Source organism: Lepidochelys kempii, chromosome 1 (assembly GCF_965140265.1).
Source record: "Lepidochelys kempii isolate rLepKem1 chromosome 1, rLepKem1.hap2, whole genome shotgun sequence".
Classification (NCBI taxonomy): domain Eukaryota; kingdom Metazoa; phylum Chordata; order Testudines; family Cheloniidae; genus Lepidochelys; species Lepidochelys kempii.
The window spans coordinates 272612376-272637650 of NC_133256.1; the positions used below are offsets into that span (position 1 = coordinate 272612376).

The 25275-nt window shown below is 44.5% G+C and overlaps 1 protein-coding gene across 7 annotated transcripts in view; it reads left to right on the forward strand.

The window, feature by feature from the left end:
- Nucleotides 1-25275, forward strand: part of CEP290 (centrosomal protein 290) — a 122585-nt gene that overhangs the window by 6883 nt on the left and 90427 nt on the right. For all 7 annotated transcript variants that reach the window (XR_012156724.1, XM_073327590.1, XM_073327592.1 and 4 more), the window contains exons 2-6: nucleotides 6579-6702; nucleotides 6838-6915; nucleotides 11340-11409; nucleotides 11698-11744; nucleotides 12881-13024. Coding sequence is in view for 6 of the 7 variants with exons in the window: in XM_073327590.1 (XP_073183691.1) it covers nucleotides 6601-6702; nucleotides 6838-6915; nucleotides 11340-11409; nucleotides 11698-11744; nucleotides 12881-13024 (441 nt within the window). In the remaining variant the exon portion in view is untranslated. The remainder of the gene's footprint in view (nucleotides 1-6578; nucleotides 6703-6837; nucleotides 6916-11339; nucleotides 11410-11697; nucleotides 11745-12880; nucleotides 13025-25275) is intronic.

A 25275-nucleotide genomic window follows, 5' to 3' on the forward strand; every position in this document is an offset into this window, starting at 1 on the left:
CTGTAGAATGTTATGGTAAATATATTTTCCCACAATTCCTACATTTTTCTTTTTTATGACATATTATGCATTTGGGCTATTAAAGGCTTTTTAATACTGGCCAATATACAAAATCAAGTAATGTAGAGCTTCTGAATGATATTGCAGTAATTAATATATCTCTTTTTCCTCTCTTCAGGTACTTTTGCTCAGTGTCTAAGGATTCCCCAATAAAACTGGATTTAAACTTGTAAAAATGATATAACTGAAATAATAAATGTGAAGTACAGAGAGCTGGCAGGTCACTTACATTTTCACTGGAGGCTAGGAAAGGATGATTTGCCTCATAACTTAATTGCACAACTGGAGGAGAAAAGTTTTCATGTTGTCATCACAGACAATTCTAGGAATGCTTTGAGGAAGACAGTGGCAGCTGAGGTTGTGTGGCTGTGGAGTATAAAAAGGGAGGTTAAGTTGGTGAAACTCTAGACTGGGCTGAGGTAATGCAGAGCAAGTTGTGCCAATTCCCAGAAGTATGCATGAGATTCTGACAGCCTCAGGTGTGGGGAGTATGAGGGCTAAAAAGACATCAAAAGTCCTCTCTTTTTGTAGCTGGGGCACATAGGAGAAGTTGGATGTTGGAGGGCAGGTCTACACTACAGGGCGAAGTTGACCTAAGTTATGCAACTCCAACTATGTGACTAAAGTAACTGGAGTTCACATATCTTAGGTTGACTTATTGCGGTGTCTACACCATGCTAGATTGACAGAAGACACTCTCCTGTTGACTTACCTTATGCTTTTTGTTCCGGTGGAGTACCAGAGTTGATGGGAGAGCGAATGGCGGTCGATTTAGCTGGTCTTCACTAGACCTGGTGAAATGACCCCTGGGGGATCGACAGCCACATGTCAATCCCCTGTAAGTGAAGATCAGCCCTGAGAGAGTGATTGTCATGCACAAAATATCTGTCCCAATTCCGTATGTAAGTTCACAGCAATGGACTAAATATACTGACTGTTCTGGGGGTTTTTTTGTTTTGTTTTTTACTGCATTGTTGCCATCCTTCTAACTTAGGGCAATAAATAGATTTTTAAAAAAATGCTTGTTCTGTGTTTAAATTTAGCAGGGCGTAACTGCTGTTTTGGGGCTATTGTCAGCGCATGGTAGGAACAGCCACGGTGAATGTAGTAATCCACAAACTCAAACCCCCTTATGGAGATAGTGCAGACATTTCTCACCATGTCCAATACAATGGCAAGCCACTGTGACCATAGTTATAGACAGGAGAGAAGCTCCATGTAGATGGACTTACTGTTTCATATTCTTATTACCCTCACAATAGACTGGCCAGTTTTCAGATTAACTACTGGATTTTATGGATACAGGCACAATAAGCAAAAAGATGAGGGTCGTAGCCAGCACAAGAATTTTGCTGCCTTACAGAAATGGATGCTGGATAATCAGATGTTCGGAGTACAATTCTTGGGTGTTATATAAGAGATTTTCTGTTGCCACAGGCAGATTTGCCTTCTGGAATATCTGCTTCAAAGATCGCAGTGTGTTCACTGAGGGTATGTCTACACTACTAAATTAGGTCGAATTTATAGAAGTCGTTTTTTTAGAAATCGCTTTTATATATTCGAGTGTGTCCGTCCCCACAGAAAATGCTCTAAGTGCATTAAGTGCATTAACTCAGCGGAGCGCTTCCACAGTACCGAGGCAAGTGTCGACTTCCGGAGCGTTGCACTGTGGGTAGCTATCCCACAGTTCCCGCAGTCTCCGCTGCCCATTGGAATTCTGGGTTGATATCCCAATGCCTGATGGGGCTAAAACATTGTCGTGGGTGGTTCTGGGTACATATCGTCAGGCCCCCGTTCCCTCCCTCCCCCCGTGAAAGCAAGGGCAGACAATCATTTCGCGCCTTTTTTCCTGAGTTACCTGTGCAGACGCCATACCACGGCAAGCATGGAGCCCGCTCAGGTAACCGTCACCCTATGTCTCCTGGGTGCTGGCAGACGCGGTACGGCATTGCTACACAGGAGCAGCAACCCCTTGCCTTGTGGCAGCAGACGGTACAGTACGACTGGTAGCCGTCATCGTCATGTCTGAGGTGCTCCTGGTCGCCTCTGTGAGGTCGATCAGGAGCGCCTGGGCAGACATGGGCGCAGGGACTAAATTTGGAGTGACTTGACCAGGTCATTCTCTTTAGTCCTGCAGTCCTATTGAACCGTCTTATGGTGAGCGGGCAGGCGATACGGACTGCTAGCAGTCGTACTGTACCATCTTCTGCCAGGCAGGCAAGAGATGAGGATTGCTAGCAGTCGTATTGTACCATCTTATGCCAGGCAGGCAAGAGATGAAGATGGCTAGCAGTTGTACTGTACCATCTTCTGCCAAGCAGCCATGAGATGTGGATGGCATGCAGTCCTTCTGCACCGTCTGCTGCCAGCCAAAGATGTAAAAGATAGATGGAGTGGGTCAGAACAAGAAATAGACCAGATTTGTTTTGTACTCATTTTCCTCCTCCCCTGTCTAGATCACACTGCAGTCACTCACAGAGAAGGTGCAGCGAGGTAAATCTAGCCATGTATCAATCAGAGGCCAGGCTAACCTCCTTGTTCCAATAACAACGATAACTTAGGTGCACCATTTCTTATTGGAACCCTCCGTGCAGTCCTGCCTGAAATACTCCTTGATGTACAGGCACACCCTTTGTTGATTTTAGCTCCCTGAAGCCAACCCTGTAAGCCGTGTCGTTAGTCGCCCCTCCCTCTGTCAGAGCAATGGCAGACAATCGTTCCGCGCCTTTTTTCTGTGCGGACGCCGTACCAAGGCAAGCATGGAGGCCGCTGAGCTCATTTTGGCAATTAGGAGCACATCAACCACCACACGCATTATCCAGCAGTATATGCAGCACCAGAACATGGCAACGCGATACCGGGCGAGGAGGCGACGTCAGCGCGGTCCCGTGAGTGATCAGGACATGGACACAGATTTCTCTGAAAGCATGGGCCCTGACAATGCATGCATCATGGTGCTAATGGGGCAGGTTCATGCTGTGGAACGCCGATTCTGGGCTCGGGAAACAAGCACAGACTGGTGGGACCGCATAGTGTTGCAGGTCTGGGACGATTCCCAGTGGCTGCGAAACTTTCGCATGCGTAAGGGCACTTTCATGGAACTTTGTGACTTGCTTTCCCCTGCCCTGAAGCGCATGAATACCAGGATGAGAGCAGCCCTCACAGTTGAGAAGCGAGTGGCGATAGCCCTGTGGAAGCTTGCAACGCCAGACAGCTACCGGTCAGTTGGGAATCAATTTGGAGTGGGCAAATCTACTGTGGGGGCTGCTGTGATGCAAGTAGCTCACGCAATCAAAGATCTGCTGATATCAAGGGTAGTGACCCTGGGAAATGTGCAGGTCATAGTGGATGGCTTTGCTGCAATGGGATTCCCTAACTGTGGTGGGGCTATAGACGGAACCCATATCCCTATCTTGGCACCGGAGCACCAAGCCGCCGAGTACATAAACCGCAAGGGGTACTTTTCGATAGTGCTGCAAGCTCTGGTGGATCACAAGGGACGTTTCACCAACATCAACGTGGGATGGCCGGGAAAGGTGCATGATGCTCGCATCTTCAGGAACTCTGGTCTGTTTCAAAAGCTGCAGGAAGGGACTTTATTCCCAGACCAGAAAATAACGGTTGGGGATGTTGAAATGCCTATATGTATCCTTGGGGACCCAGCCTACCCCTTAATGCCATGGCTCATGAAGCCGTACACAGGCAGCCTGGACAGTAGTCAGGAGCTGTTCAACTACAGGCTGAGCAAGTGCAGAATGGTGGTAGAATGTGCATTTGGACGTTTAAAGGCGCGCTGGCGCAGTTTACTGACTCGCTTAGACCTCAGCGAAACCAATATTCCCACTGTTATTACTGCTTGCTGTGTGCTCCGCAATATCTGTGAGAGTAAGGGGGAGACGTTTATGGCGGGGTGGGAGGCTGAGGCAAATCGCCTAGCAGCTGGTTACGCGCAGCCAGACACCAGGGCGGTTAGAAGAGCACAGGAGGGCGCGGTACGCATCAGAGAAGCTTTGAAAACCAGTTTCATGACTGGCCAGGCTACGGTGTGAAAGTTCTGTTTGTTTCTCCTTGATGAAACCCCCCGCCCCTTGGTTCACTCTACTTCCCTGTAAGCTAACCACCCTCCCCTCCTCCCTTTAATCACCGCTTGCAGAGGCAATAAAGTCATTGCTGCTTCACAGTCATGCATTCGTTATTCATTCATCACACAAATAGGGAGATGACTACCAAGGTATCCCAGGAGGGGTGGTGGAGGAGGGAAGGAAAATGCCACACAGCACTTTAAGCACAGCACTTTAAAAGTTTACAACTTTAAAATTTTTTGAATGACAGCCTTCTTTTTTTTGGGCAATCCTCTGTGGTGGAGTGGCTGGTTGGCCGGAGGCCCCCCCACCGCGTTCTTGGGCGTCTGGGTGTGGAGGCTATGGAACTTGGGGAGGAGGGCGGTTGGTTACAGAGGGGCAGCAGTGGCAGTCTGTGCTCCAGCTGCCTTTGCTGCAGCTCAACCATACACTGGAGCATTCTGGTTTGGTCCTGCAGCAGCCTCAGCATTGAATCCTGCCTCCTCTCATCACGCTGCCGCCACATTTGAGCTTCAGCCCTGTCTTCAGCCCGCCACTTACTCTCTTCAGCCCGCCACTTACTCTCTTCAGCCCTCCACCTCTCCTCCCGGTCATTTTGTGCTTTCCTGCACTCTGACATTATTTGCCTCCACGCATTCGTCTGTGCTCTGTCAGTGTGGGAGGACAGCATGAGCTCGGAGAACATTTCATCGCGAGTGCGTTTTTTTTTCTTTCTAAGCTTCACTAGCCTCTGGGAAGGAGAAGATCCTGTGATCATTGAAACACATGCAGCTGGTGGAGAAAAAAAAAGGGACAGCGGTATTTAAAAAGACACATTTTATAAAACAGTGGCTACACTCTTTCAGGGTAAACCTTGCTGTTAACATTACATACATAGCACATGTGCTTTCGTTACAAGGTCGCATTTTGCCTCCCCCCACTGCGTGACTACCCTCTCAACCTTCCCCCCTCCCTGTGGCTAACAGCGGGGAACATTTCTGTTTAGCCACAGGCAAACAGCCCAGCAGGAATGGGCTCCTCTGAGTGTCCCCTGAAGAAAAGCACTCTATTTCAACCAGGTGACCATGAATTATATCTCACTCTCCTGAGGATAACACAGAGAGATAAAGAACGGATGTTGTTTGAATGCCAGCAAACATACACTGCAATGCTTTGTTCTACAATGATTCCCGAGTACGTGTTACTGGCCTGGAGTGGTAAAGTGTCCTACCATGAAGGACGCAATAAGGCTGCCCTCTCCAGAAACCTTTTGCAAAGGCTTTAGGACTACATCTAGGAGAACCGCGAATGCCAGGGCAAAGTAATCCTTTCACATGCTTGCTTTTAAGCCATGTATAGCATTTTAAAAGGTACACTCACCAGAGGTCCCTTCTCCGCTTGCTGGGTCCAGGAGGCAGCCTTGGGTGTGTTCGGGGGGTACTGGCTCCAGGTCCAGGGTGAGAAACAGTTCCTGGCTGTTGGGAAAAGCGGTTTCTCCGCTTGCTTGCTGTGAGCTATCTACAACTTCATCATCATCATCATCTTCTTCGTCCCCAAAACCTGCTTCCATATTGCCTCCATCTCCATTGAAGGAGTCAAACAACGCGGCTGGGGTAGTGGTGGCTGAACCCCCTAAAATGGCATGCAGCTCATCATAGAAGCGGCATGTTTGGGGCTTTGACCCGGAGCGGCCGTTCGCCTCTCTGGTTTTCTGGTAGGCTTGCCTCAGCTCCTTCAGTTTCACGCGGCACTGCTTCGGGTTCCTGTTATGGCCTCTGTCCTTCATGCCCTGGGAGATTTTGACAAAGGTTTTGGCATTTCGAAAACTGGAACGGAGTTCTGATAGCACGGATTCCTCTCCCCAAACAGCAATCAGATCCCGTACCTCCCGTTCGGTCCATGCTGGAGCTCTTTTGCGATTCTGGGACTCCATCATGGTCACCTGTGCTGATGAGCTCTGCATGGTCACCTGCAGCTTGCCACGCTGGCCAAACAGGAAATGAGATTTAAAAGTTCGCGGTTCTTTTCCTGTCTACCTGGCCAGTGCATCTGAGTTGAGAGTGCTGTCCAGAGCGGTCACAATGGAGCACTCTGGGATAGCTCCCGGAGGCCAATACCATCGAATTGTGTCCACAGTACCCCAAATTCGAGCCAGCAAGGTTGATTTAAGCGCTAATCCACTTGTCAGGGGTGGAGTAAGGAAATCGATTTTAAGAGCCCTTTAAGTCGAAATAAAGGGCTTCATTGTGTGGACGGGTGCAGGTTTACATCGATTTAACGCTGCTAAATTCGACCTAAAGTCTTAGTGTAGACCAGGGCTGAGAAACACAATGTACTGCATTATGAGATTGGTGGATGGTTCTTAGCATCAGTCTCTGCTATTCACATGGTTGCTTTTGACAATCATAGCTACAAGTTCATAAATAGTACTGATGTTTAATTATTTTGTTGTTACAGGAAAAACTATTTTAAATTCAAGATGCCACCCAATTTAGATTGGAAGAAGCTTATGAGAATTGATGCTGACGATCTGCCTCGTCAAGAAGAACTGGCAGATAGTTTGCTGGTGACTGTATCCAAGGTACTTTAAGTGAACTTTAATAGTTTTATTATTCATCTTTAATTAACCTGAACTGGTATAGTACGTGTTTAGTGTTAAGTGTGTTTATTTAATTTTCTTGATGTTTAACTAAACCATATTCTTGTCTGTATTTAGGTTGAAGGAAATGACTTAAAAGATGAAAATCTTGAACATGTGGTACATCTTTTTAAAATTACACAGTCACTAATGAAGGTTTGTATTGATCTTATTTTTTAAAACAACATGACTTTTTAAAATGCATTCATGTATTTATTTTTAGATAAAACTATTTGTTTCCATTTTCAAGTGGAAGCTCAGGGCTTAGTTCTTTTTTCATACATCTTCACACATGTAACTCCCATATGTACTGGAAGACACACATACTTTGTTGCTTTACATAAGTGCTTCTGGGAGTTATATGTGTGTATGATGAATGTAAAAACAGATTGTGTAATTAAAAGAGCCTGCTTTTCCAGACAGAGAAATACGAACACAAATCTCAAACAATTTTTAGGTGCTGTAAAATATCTTAAAAATTGTTTTTCTGTAACATTTGTGGCACATAAAAATACATGATGATGTGGTGCCAGTTTGATTGGTACTAGTTTGGAATAACCTTCAAAACTTGAGTGTGAGCACTACTCATTAGGAAGGTGGTGTGAGGTTGAAAGGGATAGTTTTTAAATTGTTGGATGCCAGGTAATTTTGTTTGAAAAATTATGAACAATATTTAGTTTAGAGAAACAAGGAATTGTAGGCGAGCTCTTACTAATTGTTTGTTTCTCTTATTGTCAGTTCCGGGGTCTGGCTCCCCCTTATGTAGTCACAGAGGTTCTTTTTCATACCTTACAGGACACCATGATCAAGACCAAGCAAAATAATCACAGTTGTTAATCATGGCTATTTTATTATTAAAGAAAGATTTAAAAAAATAAACCAAACTGCACAAATGACTGAACACAAATGATAAACTGGTTACTTCTGTTACAATCTTTTTTGCATGTCTCTCTGTGGGAAGCTATTAATACCCTTGTGCGTGAGCCATCTCAGGGGGCAGGGGCGCTTTTCTCTTGGTAAGCTAAGACCAAAGTATATTATTTCCCAAATTATTGTGAATTAAGTTTTAGCATCTTATTAGAGACTTAAAACAGTTCATCTGAACAAAATAATTTGTTAAAGGAAGTGAAGCCTGTTAATTATTAATAACCTAAACAGTTTATAGTTGGGTAAAGTAAGCAATCTTAGCTAAATCCTATGAAATTGAAGAAGATATTTAAATTAGTTACTCAGAAGAAGCCATTTAAGGATCTGTCTTAAAACAGGCCACTTATGAAAATTAAGAATTTTAGATCCAGTTGCATCCCACTATTTCTCTGTTTACCCTCTCCAGAAATACAGAGTCTAACCACTTGGTGATTAACTTGGTGTTAGCACTGGTTTACACTATGAACTTATGTTGGTATAGCTACATCTCTCAAGGATGGAAAATTCACGCCCCTGAGCAATGCAGATGTACGGACTGAACTCCCGGTGTAGAAACTGCTATGTCGATGGGACGGTTTCTCTCATCAACATCGCTACTGCCTCTCGGGGAGGTGGAGTATGTAAGACGACAGGAGAAGCTCTCCCGTCGATGTAGTTAACATCTTCTCTAAGCTGTATGTATAGACACTCCTATGTTTTCTAAGTTACAACAGTATTTCAACAAAATCAGTACAAAAGTTTTAAATCTAATCACTTACCAGTGTATTTAGTGAACTTGCTCTCACCAATCCATGTTGAAGTCTTCGGGAGATCTTCCTTGAGTTGGTTTCTTCTTGAGTTGTCTTTGTTTTTCTTATCTGTCTGTAGCAACTTACTTATGGAGAGCTGTGTCTGAACAGGGTGACAGAGGGGGTGTGTGATGGAGGCTCACTTCAGAGTTTCTATACCCTTCTTCCTATTTTCATGAAATTATAGAGAACATACCTCTTTCAGGTTTGTTTCGTTTCAGAGTTGGCTGCTTACCCTTTCATTGACTTCATTCCCTCAGGACTGGCTTAGGTGACACTGTTCAACTCCTGACAGTGCAGTCTGTTTAATGTCCTTTAATTGTCTTGTGGCAGGAAAGCATCAGATAATTTTTCAAAGCTAGTTTCTTTTTATTCGTCCATTCTCTGAGATAGTCTTTCAGTTTTATGAAAGTTTGACAGGAAATGAAAGTCTGTTTTCAAAAAGTCCAAATATTCTTGTTTTTTATATGAGAGTTTTGGGTTCTTAAAAGTCTTTTAAAATTAAATAACTTTGAGAAAGTCTTTAGCTTAAGTTGTTGATTCTATGTGACAGTTTTTATAATGATGGATTTTCTTGTCTTCCTGAGTTGGTTGAGGGTTTGCTTGTGCACTGCCAGTAATTAATTTATTATCCATTAATATAAACATTGTTTACATAAATGGCTTCTTACTCTAGTTTGCAAGATCATTTGATTCCATGTTGGAACATAAAACATTTTATCATTTACATAGTGTGACCGAGGTCCCGGGGGGCCGAGCTGAGGTTACTCAATTAGGGCAAATTTCAAAGAATGCGGCAGACAATCCCCAAAGCTGGTGGTTATTCCAATACTTAGATCCACCAAGCTAGCCACAAAACAGCTTCTATAATATCTTACTGGTTATGCAGAAGCCAAAATGTTAGCTCCCTTAAAAGCAACCCAGCCTTTGGGCTCTCTCCCAGACAGCCAAGTTCTACCAATCCCAAAGGATCGCACACATTACCTCTCAGGTTAATGAATATTCCAGAATTTACCCAAATACATGCTTACAGCTAATTCTTATTAACTAAACTAAAATGTATTAATAAAGAAAAGAGAGTGTTGGTTAAAAGGACATTATACATACAGACTTGAGTACAGTTCTGAGATCAGTTTCATAGTAGAGATTGCTTTCAGAGTAGCAGCCGTGTTAGTCTGTATCCGCAAAAAGAACAGGAGTACTTGTGTCTCTAAGGTGCCACAAGTACTCCTGTTCTTTTTATAGTAGAGATTGGGAGCTTTGGAGCTGCAAAGAGTTCTTTCCGAGTTAGTCCATAGGTTATAATCCAATGTTCATATACAGGATGATCCAGGTGGGACTGGAGATCTCAGTCTTACGACTCAAGCTTCCCCTGAATAAAGCTCAAGGAGATCTGAGATAAAAAGGATCAGGACCCAAGAGTCCTGTATACAGTTCCAGGCCTTCTTTTGACAGCACGGAGTCCTCAGGTGACCAATAGGCAATCATCACAACTTTGAAATAGACCTATTTCCTAAGCATCACCTGTAATTAGATACACGGATTAACATAAGGCAGTTGCCTATCTTCCACCATTCACAGATGATCTGCTATATACTTAAAAGAGAAATTGATACAGTGATATTACTATATTCACAGTTCATTTAAATGTTAAGATCTCCTTTTGATCTCTCAATTCACAGAATACAACATAGACAGGAACCGTCTGATTACATTGTTAACTTCTAACAATATATAGGTAAACATAGACTACTACAATTACTGTCTTCTTCCAGTTCTTTAACAATAGAAGTTTACATTTCAAAGCTGTAGTCTATCTAACATTGCTTTGTTAGCTACGTGTAAGGAATAGCCCTAATTACCACTTACATACTTTCCTAATATGTCTTTAAAGGTAGAATTTATCCTGATAGTTGCTTAACCCTTTCTGGCCCAGCGTCACACATTGCACATGACATTAGGAGCTGTATTAGGCGCTTTGCATTTAGCTAACATATTTGCAACTATCCATTTCACAAAGGTGTTTTTCATTTCAACATTTTAAGAAATAAACAAAAGTTTAAAACATCTCCAGCTGCACATGTTGTTCTATAAAGTTTTTAAGAACACAGGTTTTCTTGCAAGAGGGTGGGGGTTATTAGAGCTCACTGTACCTAGATTTATTGCTCTGATAATATACCCTACATTCATTTTTACAGTTAGCCCTCTACTTAAAACATTATTTTACGTGGTCTGTGCTTTTGAGGTATGATTGATGTTGGGAGAGAGAAACAGAAATCTTATGGAATTTCTTAGAGTAGTTTTAACATTTTGAAACATAACTAACTAAACATATGTATTCTTATATTTTCAAGCATCCTGGGTATAACATTCTTGTAGCTATATCTTAATATTCAGTAATGGTGCAGACAAGTTTGTAACAACTTTAAAATTATTTTATAATTTATTATTGTCATTTTTTGCATCAATATTGAGGTATCTCCCTCCATCCCAAAACTATGCTTATGAAATCTTTATATCACACTATTTGTATTCTATCATAGATGTATTGAAAATGGCAGTGCCAACCAGGTTACAAAGTCTGTTTTTTGTAGGGACCTTTTCTATAGTTTTCAGGGTGTGTGCTTTTGAGTACGTAAGGTTTCTTTATTGTTAGTATAATTCCTGTGAAAAAATACCTAGTGTGGCCTAGTGGATAGAGCACCTGCCTGGTGCTTGGATGGTATCTGGTTCTATACCTGACTCGACCACTGGTTTGAATGATATTCCATTAGTTCTAGAATGAGATTTTGTGGAGATTATCACCATCTCATAAATTCGTCTAAAGGTAAATCTTTTTTCTTACTATGTATATTTTTTTGCTAGATGAAAGCCCAAGAGGTAGAGCTGGCTTTAGAAGAAGTTGAAAAAGCTGGGGAGGAGCAAGCCAAATTTGGTGAGTAACTCTTCTGAATAAACATTTAAAAAATAGCTATGCACAAAGTGACTTATTACCTGCGGGTCTATAACTAATAAAACATTAGGCTTAATTAATAACTATGGGTGGAATCCTGTCCACATTGAAAGCAATGGCAAAATTTCCATTTATTTCAATGGGGACAGGATTTCATCCCGATATTGATAAATGGGAATGAAGATTGCTGCTGTTACTGTAGTTCTCATAAGTATTTCCTTTGCTTAGAGGTTTTGGATAACCCAGGATGTCCTATTTTTATTTCAACAGAAAATCAATTAAAAGCAAAGGTTCTGAAACTAGAAAATGAATTAGAGGTATGTTTGTTTTTAAACTAAATTAGTTTCTAGAGCTCCAATGGTATTTATTCTCTGTGAACTTGGGAAGCGGCATGGGCCTGCTCTAACCTATAATCCTGTAGACCCTTCAGTCTACTCCCTGGATTCAGCTCATGTCTGAGTTCTTTAGTCGACGTGGGATAGAGAGCACCAAGGGGAAGCCTCTGTTGGAAAGAATTCAGGCCTCCGCTTCTGTGTACAGGCACAAGCAAAGCTAGCAAAAATCATGGATCTCATATACCTCCTGGAAGCTGGCTCTATTAACCTTTATCCACACTGGAGACTGACTGCAGGTTGTGACAAATGACACATTTTTATATTATCTCTTAGTATCAGACTTCTAAACCCTATTATTTCTTACCCCAACTATGCCTCCATGATATGTTGAGGAAATAAAGCTCCCTATCTACCCTACAGGGAGGGTGGGCAGGACAGCCGAAGAAGCAAGAGACTTGTGTAGCACGGAAAAAATTTAAATTTTTAAGAGAGGGGAGTATGAGAGCCAACTGGATACCAATCCTCCTCCCAACTGGGCAGTGGGATGAAACAAACCCAAAGAGGGAGAGGGGCCTGACTCCAACCTGTGCTTTCCTCTCTTCTATCCCCCTGGGAGTGGCAAATCCCCTGTTTAGGTTCAACTACACACACACACACAGACACAGACACTCACTTTCTCTCTCTCTCTCTCATTGCCGATTCTCTAGGCTTTGGATCAGACACTTAGGCCTCAGTGAGGGTAAATGCCTTTGACATGCCTGAAGAAATTTGTTTCACAAATAAAAACAGTGCCCACTGCTGAAAGAGATGTATTTGACATGTATGGTTGTTAATTTCAGTATTAATTTGGAATATGCACCAAGTACATGTTGGCAGAGCACTGTGTATGTATGGAGATCTCTAGGGAGATCTTTATTTTAATAACTCTGAAGATTTGTGCTCAAGTAATTTTTGTTGTTACTAAAACATTAGATGGAAACATCACCCATTATCTTACTTTTTTTAAACTGTTTGCAAACGTTGTTACTTCCATGCAAATAAATCTGTCTCACTAGCTGTCCTACATTTTTAATTTGAAGAAAATATGTACATTTGTTAGTTTTTAACATTCTTATAAGATGGCACAGCGAGCTGTTGGTGGTCGTGATACTCGGTTTTTGCGTGATGAGATCCGTCGGCTGGAAAAGCAATTGGAACAAAAAGACAGAGAATTAACAGATATGGAAAAGGAGCTAGAAAAAGAGAAGAAAGTTAATGAACAGGTAAGAAATATTTTATTCCGTTACACAGCTTCTCCCTGAATTCATTACTCACGGGCTAATGAATCCCCCTACCTGGAATTCGGAATGGTTCCAATGTTGTTGCTGGAATTTCCAGGCCTAAGCTCCATCCTTCAGCTCCGGCCACCAGATTTTTGCCTCCATAAGTGGAACAATTTGGCAGTTCTGTTTCTTCCAACCGTTTGTGTAGAAATCTTTACTTTTAAGAGGGTAAATTATACCCTGCCTGTTCTCAGCCAGCCAACCCTGGCACTAATAGGATATGGGACTCAGTCAAACGGCATGTCTGGTACCCACCTTGTGACTCTAACACAGAAAAGCCCAATCAGGAGCATTTTGGGTGAGAGTGTAAGGACAAGGAAAAGCTACCCGGCCAGCTCAGGGGCTGAGTCCCTCAAGAGACCTGGACTGAAGGGGGAAAAATCCTGAAAAGCCAGAGTGCACCTCCCTCAGATACAGAAGTGGGTCTTCAACCCCCTGGGGAAAGAAGCAGGCTCTTACTCAGTTCCCTTTTTTCCCAATATGAATTGAGAGAATTTCAACAATACTCAGAGTAGGTCCTGCAAACTGCAGAGACTCCAGATGCAAAAAGGCAAAAGCAATTGTGTCCTTCCCAAGGCAGTAATTCATATTTTTAATGAACAAGTGTGGTGAAAATCGGGTTGAACCTCTTCTCCTTTGCCTTCCTCTGCGAGAGTGTTTGCGAGGCTTTTCCCATACACAGAGGCTCTCACAGTGCTCTGTATCTTGTCACTGCTCCTCTCCCACCCTGCAGCATGTCTGGGCCTGCAGGGAAGCTTGTTCCTGTGCAGCCCTACCACGGGCTGCAGCCTAATGAGAATTGTGGGTGTCTGGCTTTCAGCCCAAGGACCATTGCAGAGCCAGGAAAAGGAGCACAAATTTCAGGCAGTTTAGGATTGGGAATTGTGCCTTCTGATCATCCACCATAAACCCTTGCTCTGCCCAGGAAAGGGGCACAGACTCTGAGCGGCAGAGATGGGCCTGCCTTTCTCTCCCCACCCCTCACCTGCTCCAGAGACTGGCTCCATATTAGGAGCACTTCAGACAGTCAGACTAGAACAGAGGCACAGGAGAATTGCATTCACCATGAACTGCAGCTTCATGGGATTACAGAAGGGTAAGTGAGAAATGCCTCCCACTGTTCAAAACTATCCTGATTTAGTGAGTAAAGCCCTGATTCGTACACAGTTGCTCTTAGAATACTTACTTGAGTGCTAGCCAGCATGGGGGGAATAATCAGGCAGCTTTTCAGGTACGTCTATGAACAAGTGTCTATGGAGCCTGTAGCAGCAAGCCTCCCAACCTGGGTCCACAGCCTTAGGCTTGCGCTACTACACTAGAATAGGTGTCTAGACAGCGCTTTATAGTTGTGGCTCGGGCTATAGCTTGGGCTCTGAAGTCCACTCCGCTCCCGAGGCTTCAGAGCCCAGGCTTCAGGCCAAGCTGCAACATCTCTACAGCTATTTTTGGTGTGGTAGCGCAAGCCTGAGTCTGGGAGGCTCGCTACTGCGGGTTGTGTAGACTTGCCCTGAGCCTCCTGGGACATCCAGCAAGCTACTTCCCCATTCACGTTATGTGTACAGTACCGTTCTCTGGTGTGTGTTCCCTATGCCAGGACAAATAGTGAACTACCTTCCCCCGGTAAATGGCTAGGGAATTAAGTACCACAAGTACATCACAGACAAACTAAACAAAATCTACGGGACTTTTTTCGGACTTATGTCAGTGGCTTTCAAATAACTCATTAATATTAATAAAATATTTTCCTTTCAATCATTATTAGATCTATATTTTCCCATTGATGCCTCCTTTGAAGGCATCATAAAATCCAAATGAGGACACCTGATTAAACCAAATGTGAAACTAAAATATTTATATAAAACATAGAAATTTCATAAATCTGAGGAGCCTAAGGTTGGTGCAACAATAGCTTTGCTAGTCAACAACCTAGTCAGAAGGGGACTTCTTCCAAAAGACCCCACAGACCAGGGATTTTCAAACTGGGGGTTGTGACCCCTCATGGGGTTACGAGGTTATTACATGCGGGTTTTGAGCTCTCAGATCTGTGAGTGGTGTGGCTCAGGCTGTCAGCCCTGCCATTTGCAGGGCTGACAGCCCAAGCCCCGTCATGCACAGGGCTCACAGCCCAGCTCCACCGCCTGCCCCACTTTGCCTCCAGCCCTGCTCTGCCCCCAAAGAAAGGACACCAAAATAGAAGTTTGCTCAGGGCGCCATTTTCCCCAAGGCTGGCCCTGGGATTGAGACAACATTAGAGGGCTTAATTATTCAGTGGCTGAAAAGCTGCATTAAACCACAGACCAATCAGAACACTGAGATAGGCACCAAAAAAAAAAAATTATAATTTAAGTCAGACACACAGACACACATTTTCTCCTGAAAATAATAGCCACGTCTACTGCTAAAACCAGTATGTTCAGCCTCAACTTGATGAAATTACTGATGTTACTAACTGCGTTCCTATGATATGTAAATACTTTGGATGTTAAAAATGAATTCTTATTCTGTGAACAACTTGAAACAACCACACCAGCACAGGGCATTTTCAATAAGGTGAATGCCTTTTCCGAAAGCAGTGACAATAAGTAGAAAAATCTTTTGTTAGTCTATGTACTGATGGTGCTCCAGCCATGGTGGGTGTGTGGTCTGGCTTTCAGCAGAAGGTAAAGTGCGTGTCACCTAATGTGATTGTCACTCGTGGAATCCATTGTCAAGTCCTAGCTGCAAAGGCATTGCTAATGTGCTTTAATGCTATGGTGGATGTTGTATGCTTTGAATAGTCATCTTTTTCAAGAGCTCTGCAAGGAAATGGGTGGTGAATACGAAGTTCTGCTTTTCCACACTCGAGTCGGGTGGCTTTCTAGAGGACGCGCATTAAAGCACGCTTTTATACTTCATGAAGAGATGGAGGAGTTTTTCCTGCAAAAAGAGAAACAAGAGATGAACAAAATGTTCAGTGACAAGAAATGGCTTCTCTGCTTAGCATACCTAGTCAATATCTTCGGTAGTCTTAATGACCCTCAGTCTGTCACCTCAGGGAAAATGTTCAATATTAATAGACCTGACTAATAAAATCAGAGCCTTCCAGATAAAGTTGGATCTGTGGTGCAGTAATTTGGACACAGACAGATATGGCATGTTTCTCACACTTTCCTCATTCAGCGAGGAGAAGGAAGTCAATGTTGATAGCACTCTCAAGTCAGTTATTACTGAACATCTGAAAGCCCTTCACGAAGAGTTCTCACACTACTTCCCAGTGCTACCAGAAGCACTTCATTCCCTGGTGAAGAACCCTTTCAGTGTGATGGCTGAGCAGTTATCTACTGAGGATATTCATGCACAGGAACAGTTTATCGACATGATCAATTATGACGAAGTGAAACCAAAATTCACACAGCTGCCTCCAAACCAGTTCTGATGTTCAGTTGCAAGTGAATACTCACTGGTGTCTGAAATGGTCTGGAGAGCCCTTCTGCCATTTCCCACTATCTATGAATGCGAGAGTGGATTCTGCAGCCTTCTCACAATAAAGACAAAATCCCGAAACCAGTCTGATGTAAAGGACAACATCAGATGTGCCTTTTCTAACACAACGCCAAGAATAAAACTTCTTCTTGTGTCAAATAAACAGCATCATCCATCTCACTGATTTTCTTTCTGCTTATGATGATGCTTATGCTTAAGGTGATTAATTGCTGTTAAGTATTAAAATGAAATTCTACTTAATAGTAATTTAAAAATAACTTCAGTGCTTCTAACAATAATTCAGTAGTCTTAATTTAAAAGCAGTGAGAAACAATTTCAATATTCATTTAAAACAATAGGGATATAAATTTAGAATTTAAGATAGTGTTAAATCTATTAAGTGTTTTTAATTTAAGGGGGAGGGCCGCACTCAGAGGCTTTCTGTGTTAAAGGGGTCTCCAATACAAAAAGTTTGAGAACCAGTGCTATAAACCATAAGAGTGATGACACAGTGCACATCAGTTTCAAAACCCTCAGCTATCACCTTTCAGACCAAAGGTTTTTCATATACTTTGCAAGGAAAGCCTACTCTATGGCAAATGAATGGCCCATGGACTTGGGGTATGATTCTTGCTTGGAGTGAGACGTCTTGGTTCTGTCTTGGTCAAGCCCTTGATATGATTTGTGTCAAGCAATGGGTTTTAACTTGGTGATCAAAAGAAAGCCATGTTACATCCACAAATCGCCATAATTTATCCTAAATGGCTATCTTAAGAATGCAGACTTACAGGTGAGGAGCTAGTGGCGGGAAACAGAGAAATTATCAGATGAGGTTGCAAAGAGACCTCAACGCTCACTGTCAAAGCCAGCATAGCAATCTGTTGTTTGCTACCAACCCAAAGGGCATCCAAGAAGGGGCTATTACCATGGAAGAGAGAAAAATATGGAGCAGAAGTTTCCAAGGAAACTGACGGGATCCACGGGGTTAAGCCTGGGACTGTGGGACCACTGGGACCCCTTAACTCTCCAGCCTGAGTGGTCTCTCACAATGTTCTGCTAATGACAAGCAGAAAACCCTTCCAGATGCTGTTATCACTCAGCATAATCGCATGTGGAGCCCCACATCCAGCTAGATTGCATGAATGCTCCCAGAGCCACTCATGAATCACACAGAGAAAGGTACCAGCCAAATCCTCCGAGCTCCCAGCTTTGTACCTCAGGAATATACTGTCTTGCACTGCTCAAGGCCCTTTATAGAGCAATGCAAGTTTATTAATTGATTCACCTCTTCATCAATGGAAAGTGGATATACACCAGTCTCTGTGACCTGAGCAGATTTGCCAAGCACTGCAGGCAAACTCACTGGTAAAGATAAACAGTAAAACAAGTTTATTGATTACAAAAGATAGATTTTAAGTGATACAGGTGATAGGCAAAAAGTCAGAATGGCTACCAAAATAAAATATAAGCATGCAGTCTAAACCTTAACCCTTATCACACTAGACAGTATTTAGATGAAGCAATGTTCTCACCCCACTGGACCTTACAATCCTTAATATACAGGTTTGTCTCTTAAACCTGGGGCAGTCTCCTCTGTTGAAGTCTTCACTCTTCTGAGCATTCTTGTTGCTTGCAGCGTAGGTAGCGGGAGGAGAAAAGGAAAAACATGGGTCTACTGTGTTCTGTTTTATACCCTTATGGTATGTCTACACTATGAAATTAGGTCAAATTTATAGAAGTCGGTTTTGTAGAAAGCGTTTTTATACAGTTGATTGTGTGTGTCCCCACACAAATGCTCTAAGTGCATGTAGTCGGTGGAGTGTGTCCACAGTACCGAGACAACCATCGACTTCCGGAGCGTTGCACTGTGGGTGGCTATCTCACAGTTCCCGCAGTCTCCGCCATTTGAATTCTGGGTAGAAATCCCAGTGCCTGATGGGGCTAAAACATTGTCGCGGGTGGTTCTGGGTACATATCGTCAGGCCCCCGTTCCCTCCCTCCCTCCGTGAAAGCAAGGGCAGACAATCCTTTTGCACCTTTTTTCTTGAGTTACCTGTGCAGACGCCACAGCAAGCATGGAGCCTGCTCAGCTAACCGTCACCATATGTCTCCTGGGTGCTGGCAGACGTGGTACTGCATTGCTACACAGCAGCAGTTTATTGCCTTTTGGCAGCAGACAGTGCAGTATGACTGGTAGCCGTCATCAATGTAGTCCTGGGTGCTCTTTTAACCGGGCACCTGGGCAAACATGGGAGTGATTCAGCCAGGTAATTTCCCTTGTTTCGTCTCATGGCGATTCAGTCCCGCACTGTCTTTTAATCTGCAGCAAGCAGCAGATGTTGGCCAGTAGACATATTGCACCGTCTTTGGCCGAGCACCCAGGTGTTGACGATGGCTAGCAGTCGTACTGCACAGTCTGCTGCCAGCAAGATGTATAAAGATAGATGAAGTGGCTCAAAACAAGAAATAGACCAGATTTGTTTTGTATTCATTTTCTCCTCCCTCCCTCGGCCTCTGTGAAATCAACGGACTGCTAAACCCAGTTTTGAATTCTATCCTTCAGGTTTTGAGTTCTATCCTTGAGGGGGCCATTCAGTTTCTCGCAAAGCCACCCCCTTTGTTGATTTTAATTCTCTGTAAGCCAACCCTGTAAGCCATGTCGTCAGTCGCTCCTCCCTCCATCAGGGCAACGGCAGACAATCGTTCTGCGCCTTTTTTCTGTGCAGACGCCATACCACGGCAAGCCACTCCATACCACCGCTCAGATCACTTTGGCAATTATGAGCACATTAAACACCACACGCATTATCCAGCAGTATATGCAGCACCAGAACCTGGCAAAGCGATACCAGACGAGTAGGCGACGTCAGCGCGGTCACGAGAGTGATCAGGACATGGACACAGATTTCTCTCAAAGCACAGGCCCTGGCAATGTGGGCATCATGGTGCTAAGGGGGCAGGTTGATGCGGTGGAACGCCGATTCTGGGCTTGGGAAACAAGCACAGACTGGTGGGACTGCATAGTTTTGCAGGTCTGGGACGATTCCCAGTGGCCACGAAACTTTCGCATGCGTAAGGGCACTTTCATGGAACTTTGTGACTTGCTTTCTCCTGCCCTGAGGCGCAAGAATACCAAGATTAGAGCAGCCCTCACAGTCCCGCAGTTGAGAAGCGAGTGGCAATAGCCCTGTGGAAGCTTGCAACGCCAGATAGCTACCGGTCAGTCGGGAATCAATTTGGAGTGGGCAAATCTACTGTGGGGGCTGCTGTGATGCAAGTAGCCAAAGCAATCAAAGATCTGCTGATATCAAGGGTAGCGATCCTGGGAAATGTGCAGGTCATAGTGGATGGCTTTGCTGCAATGGGATTCCCTAACTGTGGTGGGGTCATAGACGGAACCCATATCCCTATCTTGGCACTGGAGCACCAAGCCCGCGAGTACATAAACTGCAAGCACTGGTGGATCACAAGGGACGTTTCACCAACATCAACATGGGATGGCCGGGAAAGGTACATGACGCTCGCATCTTCAGGAACTCTGGTCTGTTTCAAAAGCTGCAGGAAGGGACTTACTTCCCAGACCAGAAAATAACCTTTTGGGGATGTTGAAATGCCTATAGTTATCCTTAGGGACCCAGCCTACCCCTTAATGCCATGGCTCATGAAGCCATACACAGGCAGCCGGGACAGTAGTCAGGAGCTGTTCAACTACAGGGTGAGCAAGTGCAGAATGGTGGTAGAATGTGCATTTGGACATTTAAAAGCACGCTGGTGCAGTTTACTGATTCACTTAGACCTCAGCGAAACCAATATTCCCACTGTTATTACTGCTTGCTGTGCGCTCCACAATATCTGTGAGAATAAGGGGGAGATGTTTATGGCGGGGTGGGAGGTTGAGGCAAATCGCCTGGCTGCTGGTTACGCACAGCTAGACACCAGGGCGGTTAGAAGAGCACAGGAGCGCACGGTGCACATCAGAGAAGCTTTGGAAACCAGTTTCATGACTGGCCAGGCTACGGTGTGAAAGTTCTGTTTGTTTCTCCTTGATGAAATCCCCCGCCCCTTGGTTCACTCTACTTCCCTGTAAGCTAACCACCCTCCCCACCTCCCTTCGATCACCACTTGCAGAAGCAATAAAGTCATTGTTGCTTCACATTCATGCATTCTTTATTCATTCATCACACAAATAGGGGGATAACTGCCAAGGTAGCCCGGGATGGGTGGTGGAGCAAAGAAGCACCAGGAGGGGTGGTGAAGGAGGGAAGGACAAGGCCATACAGCACTTTAAAAGTTTAAAACTTTAAAACTTATTGAATGCCAGCCTTCTGTTGCTTGGGCAATCCTCTGGGGTGGAGTGGCTGGGTGGCCAGAGGCCCACCCCACCGCGTTCTTGGGCATCTTGGTGAGGAGGCTATGGAACTTGGGGAGGAGGGCGGTTGGTTACACAGGGGCTGTAGCAGCGGTCTGTTCTCCTGCTGCCCTTCCTGCAGCTCAACCATATGCTGGAGCATATTGGTTTGATCCTCCAGCAGCCTCAGCATTGAATCCTGCCTCCTCTCATCACGCTGCTGCCACCTTTCAGCTTCAGCCCCTTCTTCAGCCCACCACTTATTCTCTTCAGCCCGCCACCTCTCTTCCCGGTCATTTTGTGCTTTCCTGCACTCTGACATTGTCTTCCTCCATGCATTCATCTGTGCTCTGTCAGTGTGGGAGGATAGCATGAGCTCAGAGAACATTTAATCACTAGTGCGTTTTTTTCGCCTTCTAATCTTCACTAGCCTCTGGGAAGGAGAAGACTCTGTGATCCTTGAAACACATGCAGCTGGTGGAGGAAAAAAAAAGAGACAGTGGTATTTAAAAAGACACATTTTATAGAACAATGGGTACACTCTTTCACGGTAAACCTTGCTGTTAACATTACATACATAGCACATGTGCTGTCGTTACAAGGTCGCATTTTGCCTCCCCCCACCGCGTGGCTATCCCCTCAACCCTCCCCCCTCCCCGTGGCTAACAGCGGGGAACATTTCTGTTCAGCCACAGGCAAACAGCCCAGCAGGAACGGGCTCCTCTGAATGTCCACTTAAGAAAAGCACCCTATTTCAACCAGGTGACCATGAATGATATCACTTTCCTGAGGATAACACAGAGAGATAAAGAGCGGATGTTGTTTGAATGCCAGCAAACATACACTGCAATGCTTTGTTCTACAATGATTCCCGAGTATGTGCTACTGGTCTGGAGTGGTAAAGTGTCCTACCATGGTGGATGGAATAAGGCTGCCTTCCCCAGAAACCTTTTTCAAAGGCTTTGGGAGTATATCCAGGAGAGCCACTAATGCCAGGGCAAATTAATCATTAAACATGCTTGCTTTTAAACCATGTATACTATTTTAAAAGGTACAGTCACCAGAGGTCCCTTCTTTGCCTGGCAGGTCCGGGAAGCATCCTTGGTGGGTTCGTGGGGTACTGGCTCCAGGTCCAGGGTGAGAAACAGTTCCTGGCAGTTGGAAAAAATGGTTTCTCCGCTTGCTTGCTGTGAGCTATCTACAACTTCATCATCTTCCTCGTCCCCAAAACCTGCTTCCGTGTTGCCTCCATCTCCAGTGAAGGAGTCAAACAACACGGCTGGGATAGTGGTGGCTGAACCCCCTAAAATGGCATGCAGCTCATCATAGAAGCGGCATGTTTTGGGCTCGGACCCGGAGCGGCCGTTCACCTCTCTGGTTTTCTGGTAGGCTTGCCTCAGCTCCTTAAGTTTCACGTGGCACTGCTTCGAGTCCCTGTTATGGTCTCTGTCCTTCATGCCCTGGGAGATTTTGACAAATGTTTTGTCATTTCGAAAACTGGAACGGAGTTCTGATAGCATGGATTCCTCTCCCCATACAGCGATCAGATCCCGTACCTCCCGTTCGGTCCATGCTGGAGCTCTTTGCAATTCTGGGACTCCATCATGGTCACCTCTGCTGATGAGCTCTGCATGGTCACCTGCAGCTTGCCACGCTGGCCAAAGAGGAAATTGAAATTCAAAAGTTCGCAGGCCTTTTCCTATCTACCTGGCCAGTGCATCTGAGTTGAGAGTCCTGTCCAGAGCGGTCACAATGGAGCACTCTGGGATAGCTCCCGGAGGCCAATACCGTCTAATTGCGTCCACAGTACCCCAAATTCGACCCAGCAAAACCGATTTCAGTGCTAATCCCCTTGTCGGCGGTGGAGGAAGGAAATCGATTTTAAGAGCCCTTTAAGTCGCAAAAAAAGGCTTCGTCGTGTGGACACGGGTGCAGGGTTAAATCGATTTAATGCTGCTAAATTCAACCTCAACTCCTAGTGTAGACCAGGGCTAAGTCCATGTGCTTGGAGAACACCAGACATGCCTGAACTTGTGGGCATTGCTGAGTCACCAGTCAAGGTTGAGCAATTCTCCTGGTGTGGCCTTGTGCAAATGAGTCATTGAACTGTAACCCTTGCGGGACAATGGCTATTGATGGTTGTTTGACACCCACCTGGGTGTTGGTTAGCCCCCTTGTCCTTGTCTCTGGGGATCTAATACCTGGACGATTCCCCAACTCTCAGCATATTTTAGTGAGAATCATACAACACATTCTCCTAACTTCATATGCATTAATGATGTACATATTTAGATGGAACAGTGGGTTTTAGCGGATCATAACCTTTCCCCTGATACCTCACATGGCCTGGTTTATATGCAATATCACAATTATATAAAAATGAGGAATATGGTGGTTACAGGGTGCTCCCCCAAGGTATAGAGTGTCACAGAAACCTAGAGAAGTTTTCCTCCAAAGCAACAAAATTTTCAGCATGACTGTAATAGAGTCCTTGGTGGGTTAGGTGGCCTAGCGGTTAGAACACATGGTGCCCCCTCCCTCCCAGTCTTTCAGTCCTGGTCCTCCTTTACTCAGTGGTGCAGTGAGGGGTACACGTGACTCGGAGTTCTTCCTGTAGTGGGGGGCATTGCTAGGGAGGCTCTGACCCAGGGCTGTAGAAGGGTCAACAGTATCTGGGCCCCAAAGTTGCCCCCTGTTTTTACTCTCCCTTCGTTGCTTCCTAGTGCTGCTTTTCTCTCACAGCTTTCAGTCCCAGATAACCGAATTGTCAGTGCCAACCGGCTCAGCATATAGTCTCACTTCCCTCAGGGAGGCTTCTCTGGTGACCTTGACAGGAGCCTTCAGGATAGGTGTGTCCTCCTCCCCTCTTCTGAGCTGGGTTGCTCCCTTTTCAACCTTTTCTGCAGTTGGAGCATGCTCTGCAGGGTTGGAAGGGCAGGGCTACCTGGGCCCAATGCTGTCCTTTAACCCCTTCCGACCCAGTATGGGGTTTGTATACACCATCACAATGACAAAGACATAAAGTGTTTGTTTACAAGAGATCACAATTCCTGTGCAAGACTCTTCTTTCTGAGCTGTCCTCTGTACCCAGAATCTTAAGTGGTGAAAGTAGTCACAGCAAGGCACAGATGACATGTTACACACCTGTACCCATGCATAGATAACATGCCAATCAGTACCCTGTCCAGAGAAATGGACCCTTTCATAAATGAACAGCTGCTGAAAAGGATTCATAGCCACCAGTTCTTCATAATCAAGATCTTTTGATCCCAATGCAGAGAATTTGTCACCAACATGTCAAAAAGAGACATGTCTTTGGCTGTAATTTTACCATAATGGTAAAGACTTGCAAAGATCTAAAACTTCATTGCATCAATCACTTCTTGAGGGATCATCAATAGCCATATATCTCTAATGGCTAGGATTGCTGGTGCCATGCATTAGCTTCATCCCATGAGTGGGTTTTCTCAAAATATACCTGCTAAAAATCCTTCTGAGGACATACAAAGATGCACTTGATGGAATGTAAATTAGGTGTCATTCTCAGATGATATCCAAATACCCCTTTGTGGGCAGCTAAGTGTGACAGATATAGAAATTTCCTGCAATATCCTTGAAAGACGTTATGGTATTAGATGTATGTATTATTGTGGGCAAGAGACTGTATATAATTTCATGGGGTAGGGTGACCACAGCTTCTCCAGGAACTGAGAACAGGGTGGAGTGGTTGGGCAAATTCACTCAGATTGCGACATTTCCAGAGAAGTACCTAGCGAAGCTTGCATATACTAGTTCAAACTGGATTCTCCAGAGACCAACAGACAAAAAAGGACTTCTGAAAAAATAACCTGAGTTTAAACTGACTTAGTGCCTTCTTTCTGATTAATCAAATGGACAGGACCTTTTGCTCAAGGGCCCCCAATCCTTTCTGGGAAGAGTTAGAAGGACTTTAGCTTACTGAGGCCCCAAAAGACTGATGAGTGACTGCTTGTAAGTTTTTAGCATGCATAGATGAACTTTTATTTTAATATTTTTAATATCTCTAATGCTTTCAGCTTAAGAATAAATGTGCTTGCTTATAAAAGGCTGTGTTGTAACTTATGACTCCTGGCAATCACATGTTCCATAAGCCTTCGGAGAGATAGAAAAGCACAGACACTGGCCTGTTTAGGCAGCCTAGCTTGCTGGGGATATCACAGTATAGGCAGGAAACTGTGTCCTGGACAAAATCCTGCCCACGATGGAGAGAGACATGGGTCTCCAACCAAGAGAGGTGACAGCTGAGAAGCCAAGAGCCTAGAGTGGGTGCCCTCGAGCGACCATGGGGGAGAGAATAGAGGTGCAGTTTTCCTGAACTGTGACAGTAAGTGCAAATAACGTG